At 41.5% G+C, this 14,933-nt stretch overlaps 1 protein-coding gene across 2 annotated transcripts in view; it reads right to left on the reverse strand.

Moving 5' to 3' along the window:
* Positions 1-5,241: 5,241 nt before the first annotated feature.
* NMT2 (N-myristoyltransferase 2) overlaps positions 5,242-14,933 on the reverse strand; it is a 361,358-nt gene continuing 351,666 nt past the window's right edge. For both annotated transcript variants that reach the window (XM_078663604.1, XM_078663603.1), the window contains exons 11-12: positions 12,824-12,961; positions 5,242-5,878 (exon numbers count right to left, since the gene is read on the reverse strand). In XM_078663604.1, the coding sequence (XP_078519730.1) occupies positions 5,858-5,878; positions 12,824-12,961 (159 nt within the window). In that variant the 3' untranslated portion in view covers positions 5,242-5,857. The remainder of the gene's footprint in view (positions 5,879-12,823; positions 12,962-14,933) is intronic.

Below are 14,933 nucleotides of genomic sequence, written 5' to 3' on the forward strand. Positions count from 1 at the left end.
CAAAAAGATCAAGTCCCACCAGGCCCAAGTTATCCTAGTAGCTTTGGACTTGGCACGGAGACTATAGTATCCAGAGCTCCTGGGCGTGAGCATCTGTCCTTCAATCAGGTTGCCTCCCTAAACCTAGGGTTGCAGTAACAAAGCAGGGTTCTGCACTATGGCCTTCACAATCTTCGCCTTCATGCATGGAGATGTAATGGTAACAGCTGAACACATTTGATTTTCCTCTGGAGGTGGTTGATGTCATCTTGGCAGGCAGGAGTTTGTCGACTAAAACTGTATGCGCCTGTAATTAGGACAAACTTGTGGGTTGGTACCGCTCTCGGCAGATTGGCCCCCTTCAGGCCTAGCTCTCTGATGTGTTATTGTTTGTTTTGTTCTTGGCCTCGCAAGGCCCTGACCTGGCCACAGTTAAAGGGAGCCTTTCAGCTCTTTCAGCCTTTCTGGGGTTACCGGATCAGCCCTTTGTTCATATCTCCTGTTATGCGATTTCTGAAAGGGTTAAATTAGTTTCCTCCTTCTTCCATGGTCATGCCTCAGAGGAATCTTAACATGGGCCTCACATTTGTAATGTGCACCCCATTTGAGACACTTTGTAACTGTTCCTTGCAGCTTCTCACCCTCAAGACAGTGTTCCTTGTCGCCATAACATCTGCGTGCTGTGTGAGTGAACTTCAAGCTATTTGTGTCAACCCGCTTTATACCACCTTCTTCCCTTCCCAGACACGCTGGTTCTGAGGACTGGGGCATCATTTCTGCCAAAAGTTGGGACGTTGTTCCACCTTAGTCAAAGCATCACCCTGTAGGTGTTCTCTGCCCTGCCTCGCACCTCTAAGGAGAAGGAAAGACTAGATTGCACCAAAGACCACAGAGGAGGCTACCTCTTTGTGGGGTTCTCGACAGCGGAAAAAGGCAAGATTGTGCAGAAAAAAACATCTCTAAATGGATCGTGCTCTGCATTAAGGCATTCTATGCATAGGTTAAAAAGCAGTCTCCGGAAGGACTGCATGCTCTACCAAAGTTCTACCACTGTGTTAGCACGAGGAGTCTCTGTCCTAGACATTTACCAAGAAACTACATGGGCGTATCTACGTATAGGCATAAAGCACTATTGCCTGATAGTCAGGTGTGTCAAGAGAGGCACTTTGACTGCTCGGTCCTGCAGGACTTTCTTGTTTGAGTCCACCCACAAATGCACCTCCTAAAAGGTACTGCTTAGGTATCTATTCAAAAGGTGAACAATATATAACTAGAAGTCTATCAGAAGAACAAGTGACTTACCTTCGGTAATGCTCTCTCTGGTAGAGACTATCTAGGCACAGTTCCTCACCAACACTCCCATTCATTCTCCCAGTTCTGTTATTAGACTGTATCCATTAATAAGATCCCAAGTCAAGGAATGTGCATATTGGTCTACCAATTTGCTTTTGGGGCTCTGCGTCTGGGGGCATGGACAGCTTTGAAAGCAGCTGATGTCAGCTCACGGGATTGATGCCTAAATAGACTCCATAGGTCACATCCGGAGAATGACACTGGTGCAGTGCACATCACCACCTTCTGGCACACATAGGTACTGCTGAAAAGTTATGGATCCAATCTGGAACCTGGGGAAAATTCAAAGGTAAGGAATCTGCGGCTACATTGAGTCTCTCCCAGAATTAACATCACTGAAGGTAAGTAACTTGTTCTTCAGTACATTTTCAAATTCTTAAAGACTTGTTACTGTCTTACTTGACATGGGGGATGGGAAATCCATGCCTTCTTGATATATTCCATTATTTAACATAATGCTCTTAGTTAAATGTGGAAGAAGTTGAAGAAATGTGGAATCCCTGGTTCACCATTACCTACATTATTGTAGACAAGATAAATTATATGTTAGCAGTGAGACAGTATCTCTAAATTGGAAGCTTAAAGTGTTTAGCACTTTGCTTAGCTCTGTGTTCATCAAACCTATATAAGAAATGAAAGATACTTAAAAAATAGATTTCGTAGTGGCCAATGAAGTGTAAAAAAAAGGAGATCCACAAGGGCATAATGAATGAATACTGGGTTACCAGAAATACTAACATGAGCCATATACAACCAAACACAGCACAACCTGCACTAATGAAAAAGGTACAATAGGAAGCAGCCAATGTTCTCCATGACCTTAAATCATCTGCCTAGGAGATTGCGAAACCAGTAGGATTTAGACTTCTGTGCTAAGCACATTTCAATTAGCAATATACAGCGAAAACGTTTACAAAAACAAACAGATATCTGACCGCTGCCAAAACTAAATTCAGGTACCAGGAAAGGAAAATTAAAAGAAGCCTGCCTATGTCATCTGCAGTAATTAATTTTAGATTTGTTGTGTAGTATCCTTAAGCCACATATAGGATGAATTAGAAAGGTTTGACAGATGTTGTTAAACTGAAGTATAATTCAGAAGCAATAGCACTAAACCCCCTAATACGATGACAGATTACTTGGAAACATGCTAGACTGCTGTATTCTTTACCACATGTTTGATTTAAGGAGGACTGAACTACTTATTAGTAAATTAATGCTGCATGAAGTAAACATTTAATTTCAATATGGCAAACGTAAATTGATGGGGTACTTTTTTCTGTTGGACACTCCTTACATTGAACTAAAATTGATTTAAGTATATGATATATATTTATGCATAGATTTGGCGTATTATTTTCATATGACCGGAATGCATCCTTTATTGGTGTGGCAATACCATACCTTTTACATTTCTTCCATTGTTGAAGTGCATTTATACAAATTGTGTGGTACTAAAATGCTTTTGCAGTCTGTGTTTTTTTTAGTTCAGAGATTTCTCTATGTTGGGTTTGAGGGTGGTCTAATGTTGGGTTTGAATGCATATGTCTATTGCAGTGTGGTAGAAAGGAATTTGGTGGAGATGTTATGTTGTACTGCAAATACAGTGAAGAATTAAAACATATGTTGTAATTTGATGCCTAAAACATGCACATAGAAAAACAACTATATGAAAGGTTTATAAAAGTATTTTTCTGATTTGTTTTTGCATGAGCCAGCAGTGGACCCATTTAAAAAAAAAAAAATCATAATTATATATATATATATATATATATATATATATATATAAAGAATTGACGGTGCATCTAGGGAGTTGAAATGTCAATGCCAACCAGCATTTCCAGTGTTAATATAAAGTGAATTACAGCTGCACGACAAATGCTTGTTTTGTAAATAGTATCTTTCAGTAATTAATCATCATTGTGTGTCTGGTATCACGGGACAATGTTTGTCTAATGATGTATTATACTTCTTTTGTTTTCTAAGGGTTTTTTGTGAAATCTTGCAACTTTATTGTTATTATTTTGAAATGTACACATCCGAGAGGGATTGGCAAATATGATGGTATTGGGTATTTGGAAATTTATATGGCAACCTTAGTGTTGCCTCAGGCCGATCCACGGCAAGATTTATAATCCATTTCCCGGTAAATTAGAGAGAGGAGATGTGCCGATCCACGGCAGTATTTTAATATGTAAATTGTGGTTAGAAAGTCAAATGGCTTTTTTCAGAAATGTAACAATTGATAAATGTAAAACATATGGTTTGAAATACGAGTATGCTAATGTGGGATGAAACACAGTAGCAACATGGCGCACACGCGTCAGTCCTCTCTCTGTGTCTGCCAATACAGCTCGTTTGTCAAATTTGAAATAAATGGCGCCAAGTCGCGTGTTACGGTGTAACTAACATTGAGGAAGGAAGCGTTGCTTCCGAAACGCGTCTGTGCGAGTAAAGTTGCCGTTGCAAAGATTCCCGTGTGTGCGGTCTTTATTTTTCTCCCAGGACTGGGGGAAGTGAGCCTTTATATTGAAGCGCGAAGCTCTGACGCGCTGAGACGAGCACCCGCTGTAAGTGTGCACCGGACCTTGGAGCAGAGAGCTTGGATATATAAATAAATATATATATATAAATAAAATAATACCCTGCCTAAAGTGGTAAAAGGCCTTTGTCATTTTTCAGCTCAGCATGAATGGCACTGTACAAATACTATGCTTAAAAACTCAGCTAGAAAACCAGACATTTGAGGTGAGCAGATTCAGAATGTCACAGGCGTTGTAGGGTGCTCCATATGAAGGAGCTGCTCTAGGCTTAAACTTGGAAAGTACCCGACGTAGAGTTCCCCGTTTCCTTTTTCATATAATTTATGCAGCACTAAGCATGAAGGGGTATTGTATGTATATTCATACAATACCCTTCCATGCTTAGAGTGTTGCATAATATATATATATATATATATATATATTAAACACACACAGGTAAGCCAACGAAGAGAAGCCTCCAGAAGTTCTTTAGTATTTGCATTTAATAGTTTCAACAGCTTGCTAGCAGATAGCCAAAACACTTAGTCTTCTAGATTAAAAGTTCGCCTGACGCGTTTAAGTTGTGGGATTACGAGCTGCCCCACTCGGGGAAGATGATGGACGCACTACAGAACCCAGAAGACCTTGTGAAAGGCCACGCCCACTACAGGCAGGTGCTGATACTTATCAAGGGTGCGAGTCCACGAACTGCTTTGAAATCCTTTTTGTACATGCCTCTGATGAAAGGACACAGTTCCTGAAACGCGTCAGGCGAACTTTTAATCTAGAAGACTGTAAGTGTTTTGGCTATCTGCTAGCAAGCTGTTGAAACTATTAAATGCAAATACTAAAGAACTTCTGGAGGCTTCTCTTCGTTGGCTTACCTGTGTGTTTAATATATATATATATATATTTTTTTTTTTTTCAAGTTCATGAAGACTGCATTCAGATGAATCAGTGTAGCATCATGCTTCAAGTCAAAAAACATCTTTTTTCAACGTTTTCTTTTCACACTGATGAAAAAAAACATCACAGGAAAATACGAATATGAATTTACAAAGTTAAGTTTCATTGGAGCTGAAGAGAGCGTATGATCCTTCAAAAGAATTTCGGGAGAGCAGCCATAGGGATTTCAAACGAATGGGTAATTTGGTCAGAGAGTGCAAGTAGTCACATTATCACCCGAATCCTGTGTGGATTACACTTTTCTTTAAGACTACATTAATGGATGAAGTACGTACGATAAAATAATGAGAAACTAGGGCTTCTTTTGTGCTGTAGAACAGACCTCAGGCGCATACAATGCAAATGACATGCATGCAACAAACCCAGCACAAACCCAGCACATACAGCATTGCCCATAACATAATACACAATCAATTAAAGGTCACAGTAGAAATGTGTGTGCAGTTTATTGATTTGGCTGCATTGCTTATGCAGATTGTGAGCAAATAAATGCACTAGACAGTGCGTTACCGCCCCCACAGTTGCACAAATACCCATGTTTCGCTTTTTGAAGTACCATCATCTATAAATGTCCCCCAAATAGTGTAAATTGCTATTTAGGGTGTTGCCATCATTTTGGTTGCATCGATAGGCACATGCCAAGATTTAATAAATAGAAATGCAGCAGTTCCTCCAGAAAACAGAAGTTCATCAATAAAAACGCCACTACAGTTCCCTATGCACACGTAGAGAACCGCAAGAGGAAAGGGTGTAGGGTCGGAATACTTTATGTATTTTTAAAAAAGAATGGAATGTGCATCCAATCCCCTATCCATTCCAAAAAAAGTAATCAGAGCATCTGGTCGTCTTTCTGTCTGTAGCCAAGCAATAGTCCAGTGACGAACACATTGGGTTTTTCCTTCATGTTGACTTTCCCACCCGTTTCTTCGGTGACCTTCATGTTGTGCTTTTAGTCTCTGTTCTGTGATTCCAGAAGGCTTCTCAACTAAATGCCAACCCAAATGCTGACTGCAGGTCTCCATGGCGCACATGCACTCTTACTGTAAAACCAGGGCGACCTACAGGAAAGAAGACACACAGCATTAGTTAAAAGAAAAAAGCAAAGTACAGACAATGAAGTTGACTATCATCCACCAATGGTACAATGACAGAACTATGCCACCATGCAGCAGATGCAATTTAGAGGCATTCATTTAAAAGAGCATTTTCATTTGAAAGGTAATGATTGTGATGTGGACTTCTAGAACATGATGTCCACCGGCATGTGAGGGATGACTGGTTACTACTGGCATGAAAATATGATTTCAACAAAACATCTTTGCTATCTTAGATATGGCTAAAATCCAGAGTTTCAAGTCCAATTGATTATACTTAAAAAAGCTCATATCTTTGACAGCATAAGAGGTACTACAACGAGTCAGCTGTAAAAGGAGCTATTGCGTAGGACTTTGGTAAACCCGCATCCGAGTAATTCTTTAAAGAGTAACACAAGGTAACACATTAACATTCTGCAATCTACCAGTTCTCTAAAAACAAGAAACAAAATACCACACGAATAGTGAATTTGTTTCAATATACACCTGCATCTGGTGGAGCTGGTTTAGCGTTTGTGTTACCTGCAGCGTAAAACCCATTTGAGATCCGAACAGAATGACCACAACTATTGATTGATTGACCACAACTATTGATAATGTTGGTTGAAGCAGTCTTTTTCAGAGCCTTAGAGAGCACTGACAACATGGAAAGTTTGACAAGATCTTTTACCCATTATGTACCTCCACAATCTATTTCATCAGAATTATTTACATTTCAAAAGGCAGTTTTCAAAGATTTCGATGAACAAGAGGAAAAAGCCTTATTACTCTAACCAGAATCTGCCGAAAGATAAACTGGAAGCAGGAGGACCCTCACGGACAATTCGAATATAATGACAAAACCAGTAGATAAAAGGGAAGTGCTGTTCTTCCTAATACTAAACATTCATAGATGAGGAACAGAGACCACTGTCTGATGCTAACAGTTCTATAACATCTTGCAAAAACAGATCGTACCGAGGCCATTTAAGGGGAAACTAAGTGTAGGTGAACAGTATGCGATAAGGGCGAGCTCTCACAAGATAGAAACTCTGACTATTTTTCATAGGTTGATTGAGAACAAGTACAACTGTCTATAAAAAAATGTTGAAACATGCTTAAGACACAATGCTGGTAACTGTCACTGTATAGATTAAGCTGTATTGGGCTCAATTTCTTAGCCAGTTGTACAGGTCCTGTGAGAATGTCATTTGAATATTTAGAAATTGGACACTAACAGAAGAGCTGATCATTGACCGGACAGGTGTAGAGACATGAAAGGGACAGCAGTAACATAGTGACAAAAGAGGTGTGCCCAAATACTAGGCAGTGCTGTGATCGGGATGTGATCAAGACCCAAGTTGGGGTCGAAACGCATAATGGCGGACATGCTGGGCACTGAATAAATCACTTGAAATTGCACCAGGAACCTTGGGTCCGCTTTTCGTCTTTTTCTGCTTAGAATTGAGCAGCTGCTTGTGGCGAATCCTGATATATATATATATATACATATATATAGTCATTGAAAAAACCAAAGGTTGCAGGGACGTTATAGTTAGGGTCAGATTTCACTCGTACAAAACCAGTGAAATTCAGCCGGTATAGTTAGCTGAGTTAACTATAACTCACTCCCCCGCAATGCATTGCTTATGACCTCACATATTACATCACTCATGACATGATCGTGACGTCACTGATGACATCATCCAGTGAGTGTTTTAAAAAAGTTTGAGTGTTAAATATATATACACACAAAGGTGTAATGTGAATCAGTGGGTGCGTGACTGACTGTATAAGTGATTGATTAGGTGTCTCAGTGAATGTACTGGTGAGTGGTTGTGTGAATGTCTATCAGTCTGTCAGTTGATGTCTAAGTGGGTGTATGAATGAGTTAGCGGGTACGTGAGTGGCTATATGGGTGTCTGATTGGCTGTCTGCCTACCTCTATGGTTGTCTGTGTGTGGGTGAGTGAGGAGGTGTGTGACAGCCTGTATGGATGAGTGAGTGAGTCAGTGGCTGTATGAGGTAGTGCGTGCATGTGTGAGAATCTGTATGGGGGAGTGAGTGTGTGTATGGCTGTGTTGGTGTCTGAGTGCATGTGTCAGTATGGGAATGTAAAAGGCAGTGTAGGTGAGTGATGGGGTATAAGAGTGACTATGCATGAGTCAGTGAGTGAATGTGAGTGGCTATATGGGTGAGTACCTACTTCTGTCAGTGACTGTATAGGTGAGCGAGTATGTGTTGATTAAGTAAGTGGCTGTGTGATTGCATGCATGGGTGAGTGTCTAGGTGTGTGAGAAGTTCTATTGATGACTCAGTGTGTGAGTGCCCGTATGGGTGTATGAGTAGATATGTCAATGGCTGAGTGAGTGGGTGTATGAGTGGCTCTATTGGTGAGCAAGTGGATGTGTGTGTAGATCTATGAATGAGTGGGTGTGTAAGTACTGGTATGGGTCTGTGCATATGTTTGTAAATGCTTTTGTGGCAGTGGGTGTGTATAAAAGATTCTAGAAGGGTGTGAGAGGGTATGTCAGATGATGTGAATGATGTCATCAGTGATGTCACTGACCATGTTATGAGTGATGTAATATGTGAGGTCATAAGCAGTGCATTGTGGAGGCGCGAGTTCTAGTTAAGTAAGCTAACTAGAACGCTGAATTTCACTGGTTTTGTACAAGTGAAATCTGACCCTAACTATAAAGTCCTGCTAACCTTTGGTTTTTTTCAGTGAATTTCTAAGGTTTTTTAAATGTTAATTCCTAACTATAATGTCCTTGGTAACCTTTGGTTTTTCAGTGAATTTATAGTTTTAAAAAAAAACAATTAGTCACGTTTGCACAGTGGTAGAAAAAAGGGTCTGGACCTCCAACTAGCTCTCAGGAATCGCTTTGTAGGACTTACAAGAGGTAACAGGAGGGGTAGTGTGGAGAAGTGTGGCTCAATGGTTAGAGCGGCAGACCCTGATGCAGAAGTCTGGCCCGGGACCAGGGTTCAATTCCCGCCTCGGTGGGTCTCAATTTCCTCGGACCTGATAATTCTCGCCTCGGTGCCTATTCTAATCATAAGTCCCACTCTGCAACTCTGGGCAATAGCTTGCTTAATCTCCACAACGGCCCCAACAACGCTAGGATGCCTGGCTTCACCTTGGGGGTGCCCAGGAGTGGGCACCTCACAGGGAAAGGCCAGGAAGGGTTCCTCAGCGGTATTCGTACAAGCGCCGAGATGCCTCCGGGTAGTCGTGCGCTATACAAGTGCGTAATTATCATTTAGTTGGCCCCCAAGGTCGTCCTTGGGGCCCAAATACCCCTGTTGTTATTTCCAGTAAGTTCCACACAGTGGGATTCCTGAGCCAAGGGGACTTCATCCTCCACCTACCAGTGCCCCAGAAGGCGCGTTTGCATAGAGCTGGGGAAAAGGGGTGAGGCCTCAGCTATTTGTCTGCTTTTTTGTGTTTTTTTTTTGTTTTTTTTTTTTTTAGAAGGGGGGCTGTGCGGCCTCTCTCGAGAGGCATATTTCCGCCCTGGGGACCCAATCACCCAGGGCCAGACCTCCATATATATATACATAGATTTCTTTTTTTAAAGGAGAGGGGCCAGCGCAGCCTCCCTTCCCAGGCCGATTTCAGCCCTGGGGATCCCATCCCACGGGACCAGGCCATATTTTTTTTTTAAATGCAGAGGGGGGCCAATATTGGCAGTTTGTTGGGGACCGCGGGGAGCCTTAAGGCCCCCGCGGTCCCTGCTGGCTCCATGCCTCCTGCGGGAGCCAACATTGCTTTTGAACAGATGGAGCTGCAAACGTGAAGCTCCCTCTTTCCAAAAGTAGTTCTGCTCCGCTTCATGGAAGCATGAGCATTTTTACTGCTTTCACTTCCATATAGCGGAGCAGAGTTTGCTATGGCAATGTCCTGGCGGTGGGTACTCAAGGAAATTGCTGAAGTCGGCCCGGGGGAGGGAGGGGGTAGGGGGGGGCGGTGTAGGCGAACCCTAGGGCCATCTATTGCTCCACAAGCTCCAACAAATATTAACCCTCAGGGAGGTGGTTGTTCCTGGGGCTGTGTGGGGGGAGCCCCTAACGCATTGGTTTTAAATATAGATTCAGGGAGGTGGCGGCCCCTGGGGGGGGGCAAGGAGGACGTGCTGGAGGCCCCCCCATGTATTTTAATTTAATATATCCCTGGGGAGGTTGCGGTCTGTGGGGAAGCTAGGAGGGGGGTGGTTGGGTGCATGGCCACCGCACATTTTACTATATTAGCCCCGGGGAGGTGGCGGTCTCCGGGGCTGCTTGGGGGGGGGGCTGGAGCCCTTCCACCCACTAGGATTGAATATAGCCCCGGGGAGGTGACAGTCACCGGGGCTGTGTGGGGCCTGCTCAGGCCCCCCATCATTATTTTTTATTACCCTGGGACCCGGTGGCCCTGGGGCTGTGTGGGGCCTGCTCAGGCACCCCATCATTATTTTTTATTACCCCCGGGACCCGGGGGCCTACATTGAACAGGCCTAGGGGGGTCAAGGTGTTTCTACCCTGCTCCCTTTTCTTTTAATGTTTTTTCATATGACTCAATTCAACCGAGTCACAAGATGGCTGCCAACACTTCCTGGTTTGAAGTGTTGGCAGCCAATCAGATTTCAGCACGAGATCGGGAGAGTTTGCGGATCCTTCGCTTCCCTAGATATACAACTGGACATTTCTTTACATTTCTCAGCAACTACTGAACAGGTTCACACCATTTAATAAAAAAGAGTGCTTTCTGGACCAAAAGCTACCTTTCTGCCAAATTTTGTGTAATTCCGTTCAGCAGTTTGAACTGTAGCTGTGTCTAAAGTTTCCTAAGGTAATTAACATGGAGAAAAAGCGTTGTGGGCCCCACCTATTTGACGGATCACCCTGAAACTTTCAAGACAGCAGCTGAAGTGACTGGTGTATTAGTTTTGAAGATTTCACGCTGATTTGTCAAATAACTCCACAGTTATTGGCAGATGAAAAAACACGCTTCCTATGGAAACTACATCTTAACTATAACTACCTATTGGTGACCGCCAGCCGGTAGCTAACATTAATACACTAACACACACAATTATCGGAAGTAGCATTTGTGTATTTAAGATTATGACTGACTTTAAATTAAAAAGGCATTTTTGGTTTGCTTATAACTCTGGGACCATTTTACGAACATGCATCAGAGATTCCAGGCAAACAGTGTCAGAGGCTACGTTTCAGCATGTTTTTGCAAATCCACTTAAGGATGGATGACAATTAAAGTAGTAGTATCAAAAAGGTTGTGTTTTCCATTTTAAGTGTCATAGGAAACTTTCCTCTCTGCTACAGAAAAATGACTGAATGGAATTACACTAGCCTTGTCATGAAGTCAGAACTTTACTCCCAGCATTTCCTTTTCCTCATTTGGTGTAAATCCATTATTTGTTTTTGGAGATATTTGCTTTATAAAATAGTGTTGAGCCAAATGATGTGTGTAGTGGATGTTGGCATCCAACATGCACTATTAACAAACTTGCACATAACATCGCTGACGGCATCTCAAAGTACATCAATGAAATACCATGACATCAATGAGAAAGATATATGATCAATTACAATATGTGATGCAGCAAGCACAAGAAATAATTGAGGCTCACACTGTATAGTTTTAAAAAAGGACAATAAACCCATGAGTCTGTACAACTAATCCTTGGAGAGAAGTGTTAAGATCTTCGAATGTTGGCTTTTATGATGTGTACTAGGCACAAGTGGACACTGAGCTTTCAGGATAAAGAGAGAGATAGATGATTAGTTTCACTCTGTGTTGTGGACATGTAAAACAGAGCTGAAAGGTTGAGACATCCGAGTGTGACTGAAGGATGTTCTGTCTGTATAATATGTGCACAATGAAGCGAGGTGGGCAAAAATGATTAGCACAAGTTTGTAGTTCATATGTACTGCACAACAGGTTGAGGTTAGGTGATTTTCCCACACAAGACCTGAGTAATGGCAGTATATATGATGTATTAATTTAAATCTGTATTGTATGTTTCACCTCTTATGCTAGAGAAAGTGTTTTTATTAGCTCCGCTGGGAGCTACAGCTAATGTCACCTGAGCTGTCAACATAGTCAGGGTACCAACTGCAGCATAAGGGTATGCCTACTTCATGTTTACGATCTTAGAATCAGTTATCAAAAGCTGTTGGCTAAGTGCAACACGTAGCTCTAAGGTTGTGTGTTGGAAAAACCTGAAGCAATGCATGTTATCACATATTTTAGTAATTGTGGGTGGTGTGGGAGGATAAAAGGTCTCAAACTGTGCCTTAAAAAGATGTCATGTATGTGTTGAGGTAATTGTTGTACCATTTTGTGAAGTCTGAAGAGTCCTTAAAAGTGATGTCATCAATGATGTAATTGGTATGGTCATATGCAATCTCATCAGTGATGTCATTAATGATGTAATTTGAGATGTCCTCAGTGATGTCTTACAAAAGGCCATAAGTAAGGTGTGGCGGGGGATACGAGTTAACATTTCTGTGGCGAACGCTAACTGGCCCATGACCGGGTACTTTCAGTTTTCTTCAAAACCATAACTTCATCCTGACTGTCTAGTGAACAGATTAACAATAAACAATGTATTAATAGCTCAGCATCATGCACAACGGGTAAAGTTCAACTAACTGGTGTGGAATTTGTAACAGTGAAATTAACCATTTACAGTAAAGCACAACAGTGCAATGGTTACATTTTAAACGTGATTCTTTTTAATTCTTTCACAGATATGGTGAAGCACCAACCAGACATCGCACATATATTTGTTGCATTATCAATATCATCTATGGAGCAGGATAAGGGTCCCTATTACATTTTATGTTCAACTGTGAGACAATTAGGAACCTTCACTCTTACGTTAATTAGCAAATTATTAGGAAAATCAAAATTTTTCTTACCTTTTCAGATTCCATGCTTGGACATCTCCAGTTATACAAATAGTATTGCAAGTTGCCATCTCCTATTCCAAACTTGAGTTTTTCCAGGAATGTTTTGTTCTCCATTAAATCTAGAGCATTAAATACATCAAATCCTTTCTGCCAATGTAAAAATTATGTTTCCATTAGTGTTATTGCACGTTCAACTGACTGCATAACTAAAACAACGAAATGTATTAATCTTGAATGTTTCAGAAACCAGATTGGCATAAAAAAATTAGAAGATGTTAAACTGTATAGTGCCGTTGGACGATCATAAGCATTTGGGTGGAAAAGTGACTAGGTTAGCAAATCATAAAGTACAGCATTTTACAGGTTTGCCCTTATCAAGGAAACAAGAATAACTGTTTCATGCAGCTGAGTGTGAACTGCGAATATTGTAACGTTTTAGGAAGGAGTGCATTTCCCCTAAAGTGAATTGGACCTCACTATGGGAAATAGTTCATCCCGGATTTCCTCCCTGCTGAATATATTATCCATGGGGGCTAGCAGGTTACTAGTATCGGTGTGCTGCCGAGCCTGACATGCCAAGGCACACTTATACCTTTGAACCACCAGGCCCAAATATCCCATAATACCTATGGCTAATTTCACCCACGTCCCAAAGGCCATGCTTCAAGGGCCACCATTGTACACACCATCCTTTAGTACTTATCAATAGATGCACAATCCTTCAATTGTTCACCATACCCTTTATACCATTGTCCATTTGAGCCCAACAATAAAATTCCCTTACTATCTTCTACAATGTACTCGTCCCCTCAACCATTTTCATTTGCTGCTGGAGATTTAATAGTTCCTCTGTTCCAAACTCTCTATTTAGCATTATCTCTGCTGAATGCAATATGCAATTCATGTACACACCATCGTTCTCCAGCACTTTTATGCACTTTTTCCCTTGTAAATGACTACTCTAATTTTCCTCTATAAATGTTACCCAAGTGACAGTCCTTATAATATTAGATCAGGGGAAGACAGAATGGTGCTGTTGTTCCACCAAGATAGTCTCCGATTAAAGGAAAAAGGATCATCAAGCTGAAATGCTGGTCCAGGAAATAGTGCTCTCATGAATGGGAATGCAACCTAAGAAAGAACTGGCTTCACTGGCCTGAGCCTTGTGCATACTCAACAAATACCAAAACAGTAGGGCAAAGCAGATATAGGTTTGAAAATTGCGGGGAATAGAATCGATCCTGGGGAAGATCATGCAGTGGGAGTCGTCAACACTGCATCAGTCAAGAAGCACTATGCTATAGACATCACAAAGGTCCTGGGCCACACATCACAAAGGTCCTGGGTTCTGGAGCCGGTGACTGTGGCGAGGCACACACTGAAGGTAGAGGAGTAAAATGGACAGGCATCTACAAGGACCGTAGAGAGTTACTCTGTTTCCAGAAAATATGCATGAGGTCAACCAACATATGATTTAAAGGGAATATAGTGATGTTATTGTAATGATGGTATGTTTCTTTAATGCTAAGTAGAACTGTAATATGTAATAGAATCTAGAGCAGTATTCTAAACTCAGTAAGAATGTCAGGAACACGATACTGTTACCTGCAAGTTACGCTGCATGCACTTTTATCTCTTAAAACTACTTCCTGGATATCGTCTCATTGATAAGAAGGTCACTACAGAATTGGCAACGAGGTGGGCACAACGTATAATTTCCAGAATCACCACGAATTTCCCATACTATCGAACTTCATCTTTGAACGAACTTCATCTTTGAACTTCCGTCATCTCAACTATAAAAGTGAGTACCTCATAATGGGAATTTATTCTTCAAATTCGTGAGTGAATGATTATAACGTTGTGACTCCAACGTTCATCGTGGATGAATTTTACAACTTCAAAACTGAAAACAGTTACCCTCACGTGTACCTTTACCATTAACTACGGGAAAAGAAATCCGACCGTAATTTAAAGGAATTCCTATGAACTGAATTAAATATCTTCACCGTGCGATCCGAAGTATCAACGTTATGCAACTTTTGAAAAATAATTAACGCTTACCGCACGAGTGCCTCGCTCTCAGCAATTTTAAATCACGCAACAGCGACGCTTTTGA

Source organism: Lissotriton helveticus, chromosome 10 (genome assembly GCF_964261635.1).
Source record: "Lissotriton helveticus chromosome 10, aLisHel1.1, whole genome shotgun sequence".
NCBI classification, from domain to species: domain Eukaryota; kingdom Metazoa; phylum Chordata; class Amphibia; order Caudata; family Salamandridae; genus Lissotriton; species Lissotriton helveticus.